At 41.3% G+C, this 21512-nt stretch overlaps 1 protein-coding gene across 1 annotated transcript; it reads left to right on the forward strand.

The window, feature by feature from the left end:
• The first annotated feature begins 1504 nt into the window (after nt 1-1504).
• LOC134660432 (P protein-like) lies at nt 1505-21117 on the forward strand. The gene is made up of 17 exons (XM_063516174.1): nt 1505-1671; nt 3708-3941; nt 7312-7477; nt 8394-8445; nt 8918-9053; nt 10022-10179; nt 10507-10725; nt 10806-11009; nt 12150-12265; nt 13142-13280; nt 13560-13695; nt 14271-14473; nt 17236-17329; nt 17948-18090; nt 19074-19184; nt 19926-20073; nt 20896-21117. Exons 2-17 carry the CDS (start codon nt 3740-3742, stop codon nt 21072-21074), a joined length of 2406 nt encoding a protein of 801 aa, XP_063372244.1. The 5' UTR covers nt 1505-1671; nt 3708-3739; the 3' UTR covers nt 21075-21117.
• Nucleotides 21118-21512: the final 395 nt, after the last annotated feature.

Here is a 21512-nt window from a genome sequence, read left to right on the forward strand (position 1 = left end):
TCAATTAACTATTTCTTGTTGTTATTCTGTCCCATCAGCGAGGAGACAATAGTAGCATAGATTGATAGAAGAACTGCTGTACCATGTTCTACTAACATGCTCAGTAGATGTCCCATTATAGAAAGGTCTTATCACTACCATAAAATGCAAGTTTGGTTCATTTAAATACGAAAAAACCTAGAATTTTAAGAGTGACTCAGGAGACCGTAACCATAGCAACGTGTGACAAGAAAAAGTTGATTAGCCATTCGGACCATTGACATAGATATCTAGGGACTGGCTTTACGGGCAATAATAATGAGGCATGACAGGGGCCAGTACAGCGGTGTGAAATCGCTACAACGCGATTGGTTGATGAGTTCGCATCACGCGCGCGATTGGTTGACGAACTTGACGAGTTCGCATTACGCGCGCTATTGGTCGCAACTAGTCGCGTTAGACTGCACGATTGGCTGGAATTCGTGGGTAGCACCGCTGAACTAGTACGATACTACGATGTTTAGTGCCCCATTAGCCCGTCCTTATATTATACGTCAATGATTTGGACATATACGCCGCCCAAACTGTTAATTGACAGTTCATAAACTCCACTGATGGACAGTTAAGAGTGAGTGAAGGACGCAAACTTGTTTGTATGAGTGAGATAGACAGTACCTACTATATGTATGTGTGGGGAAAAAGGACGGAATTATTTCACACGGCGTGACCTCAAGTGGAACGGATTTGGCTCATGCATTGCAAATCGTTCGGATACATTGTGTGAATGTGCGGTGAGTATAAAATTATAATTATATACAGGGTATAAGTATATACCCAAAAAGAAAATCCATTCTTTTTGGGTCAGTGAGGGCAGCTACCAGATCCCGTGCTGCTACGAGAAAACGGTCTAAGAAGACCTTCCCTCGATTTCAAATTAATGAAGATTGGCTTTTACAGATTTTGGAAAAAACATACAGGGTGCAAGAAAAAGGTCATTTTTGACAAACTTTGTTTTTGATGCCAATCGATCCCATTCCTATTGAGAATCAAAAGCTTGTATGGAACCAAAAAAAAAATGATTTTAAGTGGGGATCCTATACAACAAACGGGTAATGGTACGGAACCCTTCGTGCGCGAGACCGACTCGCACTTGGCCGGTTTCCCGTCCAACTTTAACTATAGGTATCCTTACAGTAAACTTATCCGTTATGCACTCTTGATAATAATGTAACAAAATAATTATCGTCGCTATACTTACTCAACCTCGTATCTGCAACACTCATTTCATGACAAAAACACCCGTATTCCGAATGAAAGAAAAGTGACATTTCCATCAAATCATTGTTGCAGATATGAGGTTGAGTAAGTATAGCGACGATATAGTAGAGCTCTTTTTCAGTTTATCTACAAGATAACAAATTCGCATCGCAAATTTTTCGCAACACAAATCCGAACGTTATTCATTGATAAAAATCCACATTTCAATGTCAGTTGCGGCTGACAACATAGTCAGTATCCAAACATAGTTAGCGCGACGCACGCGCCGGCGACAGCGCGTTCTAAATTTAAAATTCAAATTCGAACGCCAGCTGATTATACGTGAAATAGTAGTGAATATAAAAAATTATAAACAAAATAGAAACGCTTTATTTCAAAGTTTGGTATGCGGTGTGTCAATTTTTGTGATAAAATGTGAGTAATGTTATAATAACGTGTTTATTGCTGCTATAATTTTGCAGGAAAATGTAATTATAGTTTGTTGATAATTGTGTGTACTTATTTTATAACTATACTTTTATAATTTCGTAAATGAGAAATATGTCAATGATAAGATTTTTTTGATGTTACAATTATCACTATCGGCACCTTGACTTTAGTTGCAAATATGTAGGTACATATGTATAATTTATTTTAAGGCAAAACCTATTTTTATAATCGTCGCAAGTATTTGTTCCTGTGTTATGCAAGTTTTCTATGCATTTAAGTGTATTTGGTATCGTATGTATTAAAGTTTAGACATTATAGTAGGTAAGTATATCGTCTAGTATGTATCAAAATAGAGTCTGTGCGGAAAGAGAAAAGTCGTGAAATGTATGGGATCCAATACATTCTACGATTCTTCTCTTTCCGCACAGACTCTACATAGTTTTCTTACATCCTAGTTGTGTATTTTTGGTAGCATCAAAGATGTAAAGTAACTCCGTAAAAAGTTAAGTAAAGTGTAAGAAAAAAACGTGCCTCGGAAAATCAAGAAAAATCATGCTCGAATAGATGGCGCCATACCTTTGGTTATACCTACTCGTGTAGATAGTGACACCGTTTGATATTATGACAGTTTTAACACATATCAGTGAAAGAACATGGATCAAAGTCAAATGACGTTCTAAAAAATATATAATGTATTTATCTTTATTTTTAGTTTTAATCCTGTGTCGAAAAATGGCAGTAAATTTACTGTGACTACAAAATTTACTATGACAATAACCCTCTGAATACTCTATTCTCTTTGGTAGGACGATGCAGTCTTTATACCATACTAGCGACCCACGGCTTCGCACGGGTTAACAAATTATACATGAACCTTCCTCTTGAATCACTCTATCTATTTATAAAAAAACCGCATCAAAACCCGTTGCGTAGTTTTAAAAATCTAAGCATAGGTACATACAGACAGACAGCGGGAAGCGACTTTGTTTTATACTATGTAGTGATTGATGTCTGTCGTTAAATCTTAACATTAATATCTGTCGCATTGTCGATATATAAATGATGATCACTTGATCAGCCGATAATAATCGTCTGGAATCTTTGCCATGATTGTGGAGCATAATGATTATTACTGATTACTGCAACATGAACAGTCATGTTTATTCTTAAGGTTTCAATGTCATATGAAAATGAAGCTAATGAATTCAATGTGCACTACACAGATTCCACAAAACACTGTAAGTTCAGATCCCTTTCGCACGCTAAAGGGGCCCACTGATTAACAGTCCGCCGGACGGTATCGGCCTGTCAGTTAGAACAAAAGTTGACAGCTCCGAACAACTGACAGGCCGATATCGTCCGGCGGACTGGTAATCAGTGGGCCCCTTTAAGGCTAATAAGATAATATAAAGAAAAATCAGCAGCACAATAGTTGCTAAGCGGGCGAGGTGTTCAAAATGATCTTGACACAGCTTTATTGTTAAGAGAATAAGAGCGCGTCAAGGTAATTTTGGACACCTCGCCCGCTTAGCAATTTCTGTTGTCAGTCATGTTCATTCTTAAGGTTTCAATGCCATATGAAAATGAAGATAGGTAATGAATTCACACAGATTTCACAAATCATCAAGTTCAGATTTTCAGATCCTTTTTGCACGCTTACTCTGAGCATACCTACCTATAAAGATTTACATTACGGTACAAGTGCAATAATAGGAAATTCGCAACGAGTGGCGATAAATGAAAACACGGCGGAAGGGAGTGTTTTTTTAAAGTTGTTGTAGGCTACTAAGGCCCACTTGCACCGTTCCACTAACCCGGGGTTAACCGGTTAAACATGGAGTTACGTTACCATGGTTACCAGTACAATTTGACAATAGGTTAAGTATCGGTTTAACCTCTTAACCCCGGGTTAGTGGGATGGTGCTAGTGGGCTAAAGTCTATCTATAGGAAAGTATCTGCTTATCATTAGTTGGGCCTTACGCCGATTTGCCACCTAAAACGATTATTTTCTAACTTCCAGAACCTGTCAACCCTAGCTTAAACAACACCAAAATGGATTGGTGGCAGAGCACAAAGGAATGGGTAGGCTTGTCCAAAAAGCAACCTAAAGTTGAAGGCAATAGAAGCCAATATTCATTGGTGTCCTGCGGAGAGCTGACGGCAGATATACTGCCGATATGGCTAGAGTTGCCATATGAGGTGAAAAATGATCCGTCTCTCGCTCCGTTTAAGAAACTGTATGAAAAAGAACATGGTAAGTTTTGAATATCAATTTTACTGTTACTACACAACAATAGTAGATTGTTAACCAAGGGATGAAAAGCACTCATTTCTGCCGAGGTATAGTTTGGCCAGTAGTCCGAGGCTGAAATGATGCCTTCTACCCGAGTTAAACACTCTACTTTTCATTTCGAATACGAGGAAAGTAAAATGCATGTGTTTAAAAAAAACATGACTAAGTAGGTACCTATACATTTTTATAGTATTTTTTAGGGTACTTTCAATTAACAATTTAGGCAAAAGTCAATGGGGAGTTAAATATCATAATGGAAATTGTATAACAATTCCATTTAAATCCAAATTTCAATTGATTGTCGTAAAAAAAATGGTACTTGGACCCTAAAGTGCTCTAGTGCAGAAACCTATCATTTTAAGCACACCTTTCCTTAGAACAACAATTAAAAAAAAATCAAAAATATTTATTTCGTGTGGTTTACACACACAGATATACAGCACAAACATACAAGCAAGCATTACACATAAAACACAACATATACACATTATAAATTTACACAATAGATATTATAATACAGTGATAGGCAAACTAAAAGCGAACTAACAGCTACCACTGTATCACGCTTGACCCGCTTGACAATGACCCTCTTTCAGAACATGAGAAATTAAAAATATTTTTTCATTTAAGTATAAATAGGTACCTACATAATTGGTAAATAGAATGATGTAAGAATACGAGCGTTGATGCATGCCTGTCTTAGAAAATGAAATAATATGCAGCTGTGACTTGTTGCACTTACTCGTATTGTGAGTATTATAACCACATTGTGACACATACTGATAACATATTGTTTATTGTACCTATATCATAATGTGTGTTTAAATGCTGCTGTTAGTCACTTAAATGTCACTCGTTGCCATGGTTACGTTCTCCTGGGTCACCCTTTAAAACCTGATTTTTAGGCACTTAAATTCACTAAACACGCTTTTTTGTGATTCATATAAATTATAAACCCTTTCAATTGAGGGTTGTCTACCAAGCGTGTCAGTAGGTGGTGTACAATGTCTTCTAAAAAACTATGCTATTATTGTCTCTTGGCTGACCGGACAGAATAACAAGAAGAAATAGTTGATCCACCCAATTAACAAATTGTAGTTATGATGTAGAAAAGGAGAAAAAGTTACTTTTAAAACTACTTCACATGCATTATTTTGTTCATTGGACGCGTTTCTAAATTAGGGGATATATATATTATGTTGCACAAGAAACAGAATATCTGGATCTGGATCCAAATCGGGATAATTCCATATTGGATGGATCCGGATTGCAAAACCTATCTCAGAAATCTCAGAATACTCGTACAGTCGCCATCAGATATATCGGAGCGGTCAAGGCGCTCACAAATATCTGAACACGCCTCTATTGACAAGGCGTTAGAGGCCTGTTGAGATATTGTGAAAACCAGTAGGTATAGAGTGCATTTTAGACTTGGTTCAACTCAGCTCTCTAAAATAGCACTAGCATTAGAAATTGCCCAAAATGTACTTGCTGTCTACCTATATACTATCACAGAATAAGTAATAGTACTACAGTACATACTTAAGGACACTTCCAACAAAACCGAAGTTTGACAGCAATTCAGGGTCGAATCTTGATATCCCTTTCTAACTTAGGGATAGTCCCTTTCGGCTATTTCGGGTTGTCAAAATTCAAGTCATTATCTTATCTGTGGTCGTGCACGCAAAGGGACGTCAAGTTGTGTCAACCCTAATAATTGCTCTGAGCAAAGCTGAGCCGAACGGAGCCGAGTTTGCCCGAAGTCAGGAGTGTCTCCCCACTGCTAATGTTCACGGTTTTTTAAATCTTTCAATAAAGACCAGCTTTGTCAATTTGTCAATGTTAAACCGTTTTGTTTGCGCGAGCATAGTCATGCAAATGACGCACAATTTATTTCAGCAACCTGCCAAATGGAGGTAAAGATGTCCTAAAAAGGTCTTATCTAATTATTACTACACATTCATAATTTACACGTGTATAGTTACTAGTAGAGATTTGCTTTATGCATGAATCTAGTATTTTAACTGGATCAGGCATAAGGGGTGGGGGGAAATGACCGAACGGGATAGTCTTTCTTTCAGTAGGAGTAACAGCGAAAGCGCTATTATTGTTTGTCCTTGTCACAGTCTCACTTTTTTTATTCCCCACCGTAAATTTGTATGGATTATGGTGGGCAACAAATAAATTCGACCAATCATAGTGTCGCATTGCCTATGTTTTGTCCCTCACGGATGCACGCGTATACCACATCTATTAGGATCCTACTATCTATGGCTTTATGACACCATTTGTGTCACAGTTTGTCGTCAATTTGAATGTTGTAATATGAACTTGTTTGTATAAATCATTTTAGGTTCGTGTAATATGTTGACTTTTGCCCACTTTTCGGACATTTAAAACACGATATCCGAAAACACATCTCCGGCCTAGCCAAGATCTTAGAGAAAAAAATACATAGATTGCTCACTCCATACATCAGTTTTGATACCAAAAAGACTATTAATTTCAGTGTCTACATCTAGCATCGAGTAGCGGAACTATCAGTACTGCTACTTGACAATAAATGTAGCACCGACCGGAAAGTCTTATGGTCAACAACATAAGACTTTCCGGTCAGTGCTACATCTATTGTCAAGTAGCAGTACTGATAGTTCCGCTACTCGATGCTAGATGCTAATAGTCTTTTTGGTATCAAAACTCTTGAGTTTTGATACATGTATGGAGTGAGCAATCTTGTCTTCCTATATTTCTCTATGCCAAGATGAACGTATTTGATAGAAAACGCGTCGAGGCCATTGACGTATATCTCAGGACTGGCCTTACGGGCAACAAGAATGAGACATGAATGGGACCAGTACAGCAAGCAGTGTGACAACGCGATTGGCTGACGAGTTCGCATCACGCGCGCCATTTATCGCAACTAGTTAGACTGCACGATTGGCTCGAATTCGTGAGTGAACTAGTACCATTGGTAGTGCCTGTAAGGCCCGTCCTGAGATATACGTCAGTGGTCGAGGCTTTTAGTTTAAACAAATTAACAAAAAGTTATGGCCAGAAAACCAGTTTTTAGGCCTAAAATTGTTCAACTTTGAAGCCAAATATATATCTCGAAGACTATGAACTTTTAAGTCAATATGGGATACTAAATATATTGCTTAAAGCCGTTGCTGTTAATATTATGATAAGCTACAAAAAACATTAGAAAACTAAGGGATTCATATCGAAGGTCATTGGACCTACGCCCCTTAACGTCTACTAAGCCCCTTTCCTTATTTTTCTAGGACCACATTGTTTGACTAAACCCTAAAATTCCAAATTAATTATATTACAGGAAAAATCCCAGAGATATCAAAGAGCGCAGAGTCACAGAAGCGACTGGCGAATGTACAGTCGGCCCCGATGCTACAGTCGGTACAATCAGATGAGATTCAGTACATAGACGGCTGCACCAAGAGCGAAGCTGCAGAGAAACTGGGCAACCATGATGGGAAACCAATGTAAGTATAGCCTTACAATTTGACGACCGGTCTGGCCTAGTGGGTAGTGACCCTGCCTGTGAAGCCGCGGTCCTGGGTTCGAATCCCAGTAAGGGCATTTATTTGTGCGATGAGCACAGATATTTTTTCCTGAGTCATGGTTGTTTTCTATGTATTTAAGTATTTGTATATTATATATATCGTTGTCTGAGTACCCACAACACAAGCTTTCTTGAGCTTACCGTGGGGCTTAGTTAATTTGTGTAATAATGTCCTATAATATTTATTTAATTTATTTAAAAATTTAAATAATAAAGTGGAGCATTAGTTATTTCTTTTACAAGGGGGCATAGTTGTTGTTTAACCGCTCGTGCTAATATTGATACCGGAGCAAGCGAAAGATTACAAAATTGAACCACGAGCGTAGCGAGTGCTTCGATAAATGCTTTGGCGTTGCGAGGGATTCAAAGCACGAGGGTTGAACAAATGTTGGCCTCGAGTGAAACACAAAATTTTTCACCATACCAACCCGAAGAAAACTTAACTGTTAGACATCAAACAACATCAAACCAAATCAAATCCAAATGAATGTTATTAATTATTTATTTATCATTAAAAGTCATCATTTAAAAGACAATTCTACCAGCAAACATAAGAAAACAACTCAAAATTTGCTGAATAAAATGCAACTTTGCTATCAGTTTTTAAAGTTTTTGAACAATCAAGAGAGCCTTTACCAGTTGGTGTGGTGAAAAAGTGTTTTCAACACACCAGCTCCTAAAGGCTCTCTTTATTCTTAAAAAACTTATGATAAAGTTAGTTTTATCTATAGCAATGGCAAAATCATTTCATGAAAATTTTGAGTTGTTTTCACATTTTGGCTAATAAAAATTAATAAAATAAAATAAAATTATTTCAAACTCTTATTTTCTTTCAGTTCGGATCATAGACTTCCAAATTCTCGATCGTCGCAGGTATGTTTCTACACAGTCTGAAAGAAAAATTAAAAGAATCTCCAGATATCAACACAAGCTTTCTTGAGCTTACCGTGGGGCTTAGTCAATTTGTGTAATAATGTCCTATAATATTTATTTATTTATTTATCAAGCCAGCAGAACTTCTAGAGTCAGCTCAAGGCACACACATACACACACACACACACACACACACACACACACACACACACTATACACTATGGCTCAAGCTAACTGTGCATGGAGTTTGGAGTTAATGATCAATATCTGGGAGACCGAGTTTTGCTCGGAAAACATATAAAAACTCAAAAATGCGCGTTTTCCCAGTGATAAGTCCTGGGTAGATCGATTTTTCGCCCCCGAAAACCCCCGTAAGCAAATTTCATCGAAATCGTAGAGCCATTTCCGAGATCCCCGAAATATACCTATTAATAAACAAGAATTGCTCATTTAAAAGTATAAGATTAATTTATATGTGTGTCGTTAGATGGCGCGCGCCCGCCACTACGTGAAGATGACGGTTCTCCTTGGCTGCTGGGTGTTTTTTACTGCCTGCTTCATGATGTACAATGAGAAGAAGGAAAACGTCAGCATAACGGCTGTGGTCCCAGGAGAAACTAAAGGTTAACAGCTTAGACGTATATATGACACCGTGAGATTGTGAACCCGTTAGTTTATAATCTAACGTAGGTTAGGTTAGGTTAGATTATAATCTCCCTACCGTCAGTTTATAATGTAACTAACGAGATTATAATATGACGAGTGTTTACAATTTTAGGGTGACATATATATCTCAGCCTCAGGACTGGCCTCAGGACTGGCCTTACAGGCAATAAGAATGGGGCATGAATGGGGCCAGTACAGCGGTGTGACACCGCTACAACGCGATTGGTTGATGAGTTAGCATAACGCGCAAGCGGCCGCGCGATTGGTCGCAAATAGTTGCGAGACTGAACGATTGGCTCGAATTCGTGAGTGACACCGCTGAACTAGTACCATTTTAAGAGCACGTAAGGCCCGTCCTGAGATGTAAGTTAATGGTTAACAGACATAAATTAATGGCGTTATTTATAAACGGCTGCTAACTCTTATCGCTGCTTATCTGTCGTTATGCCAGAGAGAGGGACAAACGACGATCATCAGCTGATTAACTTAGCAGACGTTTATGAATACCTCCAAAAGTCGTTACTTATAGCTGGTCAACCAAATCTTGTCAGTAAAAAAAGGCGCAAAATTCAAATTTTCTATGGGACGATATCCCTTCGCGCCTACATTTTTCAAATTTGCCGCCTTTTTCTACTGTCAAGATCTGGTTGACCAAGTATATATTCAAATCTTTTCGACGTATAGATATATAAAACATTTCCGTTTAAGTTAGATGGGGTAAAGGATGACTCACGTTAGACCGGGCCGTGTCCGGGCCGGAGCTTCCGGCGCTCCGTTTTCTATGGAAAGCATCACTTGATCACCTGTTATCTGTCATAGAAAAGTAAGCGCTGAAAGCTCCGGCCCGGACACGGCCCGGTCTAACGTGAGTCATCCTTAAGGTGGTGGAAGAACGAATAAAGTACTCATAAACTGCTTTTTCCAGAGTTCCCTATGCCGATAGACAAAGCGGAGTCAATACTTCTGATACTCACGGGCCCCTTCATGTCCAAAAATGATGAGAGACGACTCAACTCCACTGCGATACTGGACCATCAGAAACTTGAAGTGTGGTTGGAAGCAGAAAATAACAATGTCACTGAGGTAACAATTAGTTTGTCTAGCTTAGGAACAATTTTTGAAATAAAAATATCACCATCAGACGAAACTTTGCTCTCGAATACCAAACACCATCCGTAAAAGAGGTATTAAGTAAAAAAAAACACGATTCACGATTTATCACAATCTTCTACAGTCAAAAATTGTTTATATCAGTCCGACAAGCCAACTTTCCAGTAGAAAAATGGGGTAAACCTGAAATGTGTAGGTGCGAAGAGTCGATCTGTCATACTTTAAATTTGACGTCTTTTTCTACTGACAAAATGGTTTACCATACTTTATCTAATAACTGAATTATTTATATATTCACAGGCCTCTGAAAGCTGGTACATCCCCCTCCACAACTCAACCCACCAACGGTCGCACACCATCTACTTCAACTGCTCGCATTGCGCGATGCGAGTGCGCACCGACGCGCGCGCCGCCGTCGCGTTCACTTTCAGTTACATGGAAAACCCGGTAGATGACACTACTGGCGTCATCTATGCGTTGGTGTTGCTGCTTGGCCTGTATATTTTGATTATTTTTGAGGTGACATTCTGAGACATTCGTGAGATTCTGATGCTCTACTAGACGTTATACTCTAAGCAACTGGTTAATTAATTTTTCAGATTATAAACCGCACAATGGCAGCAGTACTAGTATCGACCATGTCCCTAGCTGCCTTAGCAATGGTGGGCGAGCGGCCGACCGTACCAGAGATAGTCTCTTGGCTGGACATTGAGACACTACTTTTGCTGTTCAGCATGATGCTTCTGGTCGCCATCATGGCTGAAACTGGCGTGTTTGACTTTCTTGCTGTTTTTACTTTTGAAGTAAGTATAATTCCGTGATTATTTCTCACTTGATGGTCTCATCGGAAGACCAGCGCTGGAAGTCGCCAGCAACATGCTGAGATGCGGCCATTTCGTGACACTTTATTTTCACTATGTTCTTAATGTGTAATTATGTGTATCGTCTGTGTGTTTACGAATAAAAAACTATTCTATTCTATTCTATAAATTTTAGAACAAGTTGGTTAGGCCATCTCGAGAGAATGGATGAAGATCGCAATGTGAAAAGAGAGTACAGTCGCCATCAGATGTATCGGAGCGGCCAAGGTGTTCACAATATCTGAACACGCACTCTAACGCCCTGACAATAGAGGCGTGTTCAGATATTTGTGAGCGCCTTAGCCGCTCCGATATATCTGATGGCGACTGTACCTAGACGTAGACAACGCGCCAATCGCTAACGCTCCGTAGCGAACGAACCGCAACTGTCACTGTCACACTAATATGGAAGAGTGATAGAGAGATACAAAGCGATTCGATGGCGAAGCGTAAGCGGTTATCACCTTGACTAGGCCGTCTGGGCTGCCTAAGGGTCTCCCCAGATATATCGACGCGGAATCGGAAAAAGCCGATAGGAAAAAGCTTTATGTCTGCGCAATAAGAGCGAGAAAGCCATCGGCAGGCGTCGACCGATGCGAGCCGAGCCGAACGATGACTTTTTCGCTCTTATTGCGCAGACATAAAGCTTTTTCTTATCGGTTTTTGCCGATTCCGCGTCAATATATCTGTGGAGAGCCTAACAGGTGGACTTTCTGTCCCGTTGGACCCAGGTATCTCTGGAGCGATGTAATGGTTGAGGCGCTAGCGCGCGTATAGCAGCGCTGTCTTACGTCAGATGCCACGTCTCATTTGCTTTGGAATTGAGAGTAGTTGCTACTACATTCTAAACCCACTGGCTTCCATATTTACTGCTGGATGCCATTGAGTGACAGAGGAAGGCCAAAAACGAGATGGCGAGATGACCTGGACTCATTTTGTGGCGACTGGCGGGAGCATGCACAAAGCCATGACGAGTGGCGGAAGACAGGGGAGGCCTTTGCCCAGCAGTGGGACACAATACCTACAGGCTATTAAAAAGTGTTTCTGTTGGCAGCAAAAATTCATTGTTTATATTAATTTCAGGTGACAAAAGGTAATCTCTGGCCGCTGATATACCTGCTTTGCGGTATCACCGCAGTAGTGTCCACGTTCCTCGACAACGTCACTACAGTTCTCCTCATGTCTCCTGTCACTATCAGGTAAGACTACATCTAATACGTCTAACAATCATATGATAATCTTGTCAAATCACAAAGGGTAACTCTGGCCGCTACTAGGTACCTGCAGCGCGCAGTTGTGACCTTTCTCGACTATGTGGCCGCTTAGGTATGTCTCCTGTCACTATCAGGTATCAGGCATCACTATCAGTTGTGACCACCTTTCTCGACAATGTGGCTACTTAGGTATGTCTCCTGTCACTATCAGGTAAGACAGTCTTCAAAATGGGTTCCTTTCGGGTGTGCGAGCGTAAGATCGCTGTATAATAGATTCTCGAGTAAGACAGGTCTAGAATGACCTTTTACAATTAGTTGAAATGTGCAAAAGGAGCCACCAGGAGTGTTAAAGAGGCCGACTACAAATGAAAAACCGTGCCCACTTTTGAGTTTCTGCAACCTGCGGACTGGAAAATACGAAAATACAAGATGATCTTATCATTGTACGTAAATAACTTGTACACATAAGTTTTTAAGGTAGTAAATGCAATGAAACATTGAGTAAGCGTCATCTGATCCCCGTACTAGTAAAAACTGTATCACGGTAAAAGTAATAATTATTTTGAATGTAAAAGTAGAAGTTAACAGTAACATTCAGTAACGAGCACGATTAAAAATATAATAAGCATAATCTAGAATTTGGAAAATACCACGCACAATTTTAATTTAGAATTTGTAATTTCAAACAATAGGTACAATACAATAACAAATTAGAAGAAGACAAGGTTACAATTTTATTTTATTTTAGTTTTCAGGAGATATGGAAGGTGGTAAATAGTGGTCATATATTGCAAATCCCATGCAGAGTTAACTTGGTCCGAATCTAGTAGGATACCTAAATAAAATAAAACCTTGTTCCAGATTATGTGAAGTTATGGACCTGGACCCAGTCCCAATACTGATGCTCATGGCCATATACAGCAACATTGGTGGTACGGCGACCCCCGTAGGAGACCCACCATGCGTCATAGTTGCTTCCAACAAGCACGTCATAGAAGCTGTAAGTTTATAACTTTATCTACACTGCCAGGGAAAAGTCCTAAAATAAATTATAAGTAAATCGCGAAATTGATGACCTAGCGGCTGAACCTATGTAAGCTTAGATCTTTAAAACTACGCAACGGATTTTGATGTGTTTTTTTTAATAGATAGAGTGATTCAAGAGGAAGGTTTTTGTATAATTTGTTAACCCGTGCGAAGCCGGGCGGGTCGCTAGTAGGAGATAAATATAAGCAACCCTAAGCAATTTTGAATACCTTATCCTATACCTTGATTCCAGGGTATAAACTTCACCAACTTCACGGCTCACATGGCGCTCGGCATCATCCTCGTGGCGGTGCAGACCTCGCTGCAGGTCCGGTTCATGTTTCGAGACACTAACAAGCTTAGACTGAACGTTCCCAGGGAGATACAGGGTAACTATAATAAGTCTAATAACTGCGTTATTCATAAACGCCTGCTAAGTTAATCAGCTGATGATCATCGTTTGTCCCTCTCTATGCCGACAGATATGGACATGGACAGGGACATATGGTCCCGTTGCGTGCACGACCACAGATAAAATAATGACTTGCATTTTGAAAACCCTAAATAGCCGAAAGGGATAGTGCCATGTTAGAAAGGAATATCATGATTTGACCCTGAATCGCTGTCAAACTTCGGTTTTGTAGGAAATGTCCTTTCTGTACGGCAGTATATACTATTACTTATTTCGTGTATATGTCGGCGGCCGATTGTAAGATCAGGCAGATCGTAATGTTCCTGTGTATTTTTTTGACGATAGTGACATTAAACCAATATATAGGAGGTTCGTTAGGTTGCTTTAGATGCCCGAAGGGCAAACTGCCCAGAAATAGGAGCCCCGCGGTCAAAGATTTTCACGTTTCACGATATGCCTAGGAATTTCACGATATGCCTCATCTTACGATCGGCCGCCGACATATATACGCTGCTTTTGATTACCTAGCCTAGAGTATACCTTTTTTTTCAGATCTCCGCCACCAAATTTCAATATGGCGGCGCGCCGCCGACTCCCTCCCGCAGCTGAGCGGCAACGCGCACGTGGTGCGCGCGCGCCTCGACCGCAAGATCGAGAAGCTGCGCGCGCAGCTCAGCTGCATGGTGAAGGAGACGAGCAAGCGCGCGTGTCCGAGGGATGAGTTCCAGAGAACGTTACGGGAGTTGAAGCAAAAGGTTTTTTTTAAATTATAAATGGGCTTACTCATGGCCACAGACTAGCCGAGGCGAAGACGTGGCCATTAATGGAGCGAGCCTGCCCAGAAGGTGCCTGTTCACCCTTGATTTGAAGGTTGAAGGTTATATGAGCTCGGAAATATAACGCCGGCAAGGAATTCCATTCCTTTTGGTTTTGGTTTGCTTTTTATTTATTAAAGCAGGCCTAGACGCCCTAGGTACCGCTGGAGAGACGAAGTGCAGAAAGACCTTAGCAAACGGCGCCGTCGATTGGACAGAAACGGCTTTGGACAGAGTAGCGTGGCTGCTTTGGTGTCGGAGGCCAAGATCCACTTCGGGTCGTTGCGCCACAGCAGTAAGTAAGTATTAAAGCATAATTTTTTATCCTGGAAGGATCGCCATAAAGGATGGGACCCAAGACAGAAGTGAAACACAGGACTGTCGAGTAAATACTGTCATTTATTCATTAAAACTAGTATATTTGTCGGCGGCAGATCGTAAAATCGGGCATATCGAGATATTCCTAGGCATATCATGAAACGCCGCCATTTCATGATCAGACTAAGATTAATCCAGGCGTATCACGATCTGCCTTATAAAAGAGGCGGCAGATCGGTCAGACCAATGTATTCGTTGATATTCCTAGCTTCATACCGGGCGCATCGTAAAATAATTGATGAGATATTCCTAGGCATATCATGAAACGCCGCCATTTCATGATCTGACTAAAATGAACTCAGGCATATCACGATCTGTCTTATAAAAGATTCGGCAGATCGATGGGAGCAATGTATTCGTCGAATTCCTAGCTTCATTCATACCGATCGCATCGTAAAATAATTGCATTTTTTGCCACCGGTGGCGCTGCATTCTATATGGCCGATGGCGCTGCGTCCGAGTCCAGTGTTGCCAGATCGTACCTTTTAATACAAGTTTACGTTCCTTTTGAGCCTTGAGGTTTGCTCGATAATAACTCGATATGGCTGGTGGTCGCTAGGCAGATCATGAAATGCCGGCGTTTTATGATCTGCGTAGGAATATCACCCCATGAGGTTTGCACGATATGGCTGGTGGTCGCTAGGCAGATCATGAAATGCCGGCGTTTCATGATCTGCCTAGGAATATCACCCATTGAGGTTTGCACGATATGGCTGATGGTCGCGGTAGGCAGATCATGAAATGCCGGCGTTTTATGATCTGCGTAGGAATATCACCCCATGAGGTTTGCACGATATGGCTGGTGGTCGCTAGGCAGATCATGAAATGCCGGTGTTTCATGATCTGCCTAGGAATATCACCCATTGAGGTTTGCACGATATGGCCGGTCGTCGCTAGGCAGATCATGAAATGCCGGCGTTTCATGATCTGCCTAGGAATATCACCCCTTGAGGTTTGCACGATATGGCTGGTCGTCGCTAGGCAGATCATGAAATGCCGGCGTTTCATGATCTGCCTAGGAATATCACCCCTTGAGTTTGCACGATATGGCTGATGGTCGCGCTAGGCAGATCATGAAATGCCAGCGTTTCATGATCTGCCTAGGAATATCACCCCTTGAGTTTGCACGATATGGCTGATGGTCGCGCTAGGCAGATCATGAAATGCCGGCGTTTCATGATATGCCTAGGAATATCACACCCTACTTATTTGATATGCCTAAACGTCGCTAGGCAAATCGTCAAACGTTGATGTTTGAACGATATGGCTGGTAGTCACTAGTCAGATCATGAAATGGCGGCGTTTCATGGTATGCCTAGGAATATCTCGATATGGCCGATTTTACGATCTGCCTCCGACATATATATAAACTTGGGAAATTTAGGTCTTACACGTGGAAGGTGTCCAGTAGCTTGACCTAAATTCCATTCCTTATATAGAGGAGAGTCATGTTACATGACACATGACTCTCCGTATATGGGCTACATTTAGGGTTGCCAGATGATCGGGATTCGGCGGGATTCTCCCGATTTTTAGCATGTGTTCCCGATTCCCGACAAAGTGAAAATTGTCCCGAAAAACAGCATCACGTTATAAAACAATAATTTCAAGTTCAGAACTGTCGTCGAGCAAGCGGCGCGCGTGGCGAGATTGGGCAGAGCAGCTGACGTAGTGCCAATAAAGTAAAATATCGTTGTTTTTAATTCAATTAATTAAATTTGAACGGTTTTTTTCCCGACTTAAGGCCCAAAATCCCGAAAATTTGATATTTTTTCCCGATAATAGCGCCTTTCGATCTGGCAACCCTAGCTACATTCCTAACCTAATATGGAGAAGAGTCATATTCCATGCCTCTCCTTATATGGTACTACAATAATATATTATGTTACTTATACCTACATTCCATGCATAACTTAATTTTTTTAAGTGAAAACTTCTTTAGCGGCGCTGTGCACTTTTTGAGGTGGGGAAAAAATGTTAAACTCGAGACAGCGTAAGACGGTCACGTGACCGTAAGACGGACACGTGACCTGATCGAAAAACTGTTACATGTAATGTCATTGAGTTTTTCTTTATTGATTTAAATGCCGTCTAGTGAGTTTCGATCTAACTGGTATTAATATAACTCGAGTACTAACAGTGATGTGCTTAGGGGTTTCAAGTAATGCGACGAAATAACGCTAGATGGCGTTAACCTCAATTATACATAGCGCTGCAGACATTTTGCAATAGTGATTGAGTTTTCACTTCTGCCGGCACTCCTGAGTGCAACCCGTTGTTTTTTTTTAAACTGTACATTTCAACTCCGTTTTCTCTCGTTTCAGTACAAGATCCGAGACAAGGTCCTCCTGGTACAAGCTTCTGTCGCCATATTCTTTGCTGTTGCTGTTTTCTTCCTCCACTCGATTCCCGAACTAAGTAATTAAGACAATTTATATATTTTTTTTTATTAAATACATTAAAAACGGGTCACTCATGTATTTTAAGTCGAAACGCTCGACATGTTTCACTCCGTACCGAGGAGCATCATCAGGAGTTTTCGTTAACGGTGACGGACCGGCGCAGACTGGCGCCCGCGCCCTATGACTCGAGTGTTTTCGACTTAAAATGCGTGAGTGACCCGTTTTTAATATATTTAATATGTCTGTGTCTCACGGAAGTTTTGTTATAAGAAAATATTCTTAATTTTTAATAGGTACTTGATCAGTTCTGTCATAGAGAAAAAAATACATAGATTGCTCACTCCATACATCAGTTTTAGTACCAAAAAAACTATTAGCATCTAGCATCGAGTAGCGGAACTATCAGTACTGCTACTTGACAATAGATGTAACACCGACCGGAAAGTCTTATGCTGTTGAGATAAGACTTTCCGGTCGGTGCTACATCTATTGTCAAGTAGCAGTACCGATAGTTCCGCTACTCGATGCTAGATGTAGACACTGACATTAATAGTCTAACTGATGTATGGAGTGGGCACTCTTGTCTTATTATATTTCTCTATGGTTCTTTTGACATGTTCTTGGTGTTGTTCAGACCGCATCTCCCTGGGCTGGACGGCGTTGCTGGCAGCAGTGCTGCTGCTGCTGCTAGCTGACCGTGAAGACCTGGAGCCGGTGCTGAGACGGGTGGAATGGTCCACTCTACTGTTCTTTGCTGCACTCTTCGTTCTCATGGAGGTATAACTTAGTACATAGTAGCACGTGGTAGCACAGAATAAGTAATAGTATTATCATACAGAACGGCCACGCCCCGCCCCGCCCCGACTCGCATTACCTCGCCCCGCGACATGAATCTGACGGACTTCTGGCGTGCTCTCAGTAAAGCGACTTACCCACACATACACAATGACGCGTGTACAGACGTGCTGTGCACACGTATAAACGCAAATGATTTTTGATTTATGGCGTGTCCGCCCTGTGATAGTAGGTAACTATAGTTGGTCAAACCAATTTGTCAGTAAATAGGAACAAAAAAAACTATAGGTACTCATCCTTTTCTTTTGAGTGCTAGTGTTAGTGTAAGACAAAGATATGATTCTCTCTGTTTATGTTTGAAATGAGACAGTTCAGTTTAACACACTATAACTACTATAGTTGTCGTAAGCGAGACTGGATGAAAACATCGGGAGGAAACCAAATCAACCCTAATAAGGCGTAATTTCCTCTCTTTAGGTGGAAGGTCACTTCCGTAAAAACTAGGGACAGTGCCAATTCTGGGATTATGTGGCCAAGCAAACCCCAGACTCCCCAAGTGAGCAGTGATAAATAAAATATTGACTACGCCATAAACAGACGATGATAATGCGACAGGCAATGCTTTACAAATCGTGTTGTGACTTTTAACCAACATGAATTACGAGTAGTCATGTTTAAGAGCATTCCATGAAGTCTCTTCCATACAAACGCAAATTTTCTGAAGGTTAGCAGATGTAGTTTCCATGAAAAATTGTCAAAAATAACATCAGCTTTGAATGCCAGAAAAAAAACAAAGAAATACACGAAATAAAATGCGTATAGGTAAACGTACTGATGCTCGACGCGGTACCAGTACATGTCATCTTGAAACTTAAGTCATTGTCAATAGAGGTGACAGCAGGATGCCATCTATTGGGCATGTCGAGCACTAATACGTTTACCTTACTACAATCATTTGGTTGCAGGCTCTCTCCAAATTGGGCCTGATCCAGTACATCGGTGGCCTGATGGAGGTTCTGGTGCTGAGAGTGGACGAGAGCGCGAGGCTAGCAGTCGCCATCTTGCTCATTCTATGGGTAAGTCATTGACGTATAATATCTAAGGACGGGTTAATGGGGCACTAAAAATGGTACTAGTTCAGCGGTGGTACTCACGAATTCCAGCCAATCGTGCAGTCTAACGCAACTAGTTGTGACCAATAGCGCGCGTAATGCGAACTCCTCAACCAATCGCGCGCGTGATGCGAATTCATCAACCAATCGTGTTGTAGCGATTTCACACCGCTGTACTGGCCCCTGTCATGCCTCATTATTATTGCCCGTAAAGCCAGTCCCTAGATATTATACGTCAATGGGGTAAGTTCTATAGTTGTTAACGGCATCTGAGGAAGAAATATTATATCCGGGCATAAACTAAAAACGAATCAATATTGCTTATATAGCCTTGTATAGAATTTTAGATGGTAAATAACTCCGTCATATAAAAAACCTAACCGAGAAGAGCAGCTATAGTTGGTCAAACCAATTTGTCAGTAAATAAGAACAAAAAAAAACTATAGTCATCTTTTTCTTTTGGGTGCCAGTACTAGCATAAGACAAAGATAGTATGATTTTCTCTGTCCATGTTTGAAATGAGACAGTCCTTTGACAAGCTATATATAACAAACCAACACGCAACTCAGTACTGCGGCCATTCTGTAAAAAATTCGTTGTCCTTGACCATCAATCACATTTCTGTGTGTGTTAGCGACAAGTCTTAACCGATACATTTCCAGTTCTATGAACAAAAGGTACTTAATCATAGTGTTGTCTTGGCAGGTAGGCGGCGTAATCTCGGCGTTCGTGGACAACCTCCCGATGACCACGATGATGATCAGAGTGGTCATATCCATCGGTAGCAACCCTGATCTCAACCTGCCACTCGCTCCTCTCGTCTGGGCGCTGCTTTATGGAGCCTGCTTAGGAGGTAAACCATCATCATCCTTCTAGTGTTGTACCGGTGTTTTTCGGTGTGGCTCACTTGGGAAACCTTCATCACAGTGGTCATATCCATCGGTAGCAACCCTAATCTCAACCTGCCACTCGCTCCTCTCGTCTGGACGCTGCTCTATGGAGCCTGCTTAGGAGGTAAACCATCATCCTTCTAGCGTTGTACCGGTGTTTTTCGGTGTGGCTCACTTGGGGAACCTTCATCAGAGTGGTCATATCCATCGGCAGCAACCCTAATCTCAACCTGCCACTCGCTCCTCTCGTTGGGCGCTGCTCTATGAAGCCTGCTTAGGAGGTAAACCATCATCATTCTTCTAGTGTTGTCCCAGCATTTTGGCCAGAGCTCACTTGGGGAACATTGATCAGAGTGGTCATATCCATCGGTAGCAACCCTAATCTCAACCTGCCACTCGCTCCTCTCGTCTGGGCGCTGCTTTATGGAGCCTGCTTAGGAGGTAAACCATCATCATCCTGGCATTGTCCCAGCATTTTGGCCTCATCAGAGTGGTAATATCCTTCGGTAGCAACCCTAATCTCAACCTGCCACTCGCTCCTCTTATCTGGGCGCTGCAAGGAGGTAAACCGAAATCTGTCCGTCTGTCTGTTACCCTTTCACGCTAAAACGGCTGATTAAATTTGTTGTGGAGATAGTTTGTGTCTCGAGAAAGGACATAGGATAGTTTGTGTCAGAATCATCATACGCCAATGAGGAGACAGAAGCTAGTTAAATATACTAGATATCTGCCCTATTTAACTTAGTTTTTTAGACTCGTTCAAATCCCTTTCTGTAATATTCCAGGCAACGGCACTTTAATCGGCGCGAGCGCAAACGTGGTGTGCGCGGGAGTGGCGGAGCAGCACGGCTACAAGATCACCTTCGTGCAGTTCTTCAAAGTCGGCTTCCCCATCATGATTGGGCACATGGCTGCTGCCTCTGTGTATTTACTGCTGTGCCATTGCGTCTTTACATGGCATTGAGGAGCTTATCACATTCTTGTCATCATAAAGATCACCCGGAAAGTCTAAAAGGCCTTAGCAATGAGGAAGAAGGAAAGTCTATTGTGTACAAAGTTGCTGTGCCACTGTGTGTTAACTTGGCATTGATTGACACCTACATCTTTATATAAAGATCGCCCGGAAAGTCTAAAGTCTAAAAGGCCTTTGAGAAGGAAGAAGGAAAGTCTATTGTGTACAAAGTTTGTGTGCTTACTTGGCATTGATTGAAGCCTACCTACATCTTTATTTAAAGATTTCCCGATATAAAGATCGCCCGGTAAGTCTAAAAGGCCTTCAGCAATGAAAAGGAAGAAAGAAAGTCCATTGTGTAAATTGTGTACAACGTTGCTGTGCCAACTGTGCTGTGTGTGTTAACTTGGCATTGATTGACACCTACATCTTTATATAAAGATCGCCCGG

The sequence above is a fragment of the Cydia amplana genome, chromosome 27, assembly GCF_948474715.1.
Source record: "Cydia amplana chromosome 27, ilCydAmpl1.1, whole genome shotgun sequence".
NCBI lineage: Eukaryota > Metazoa > Arthropoda > Insecta > Lepidoptera > Tortricidae > Cydia > Cydia amplana.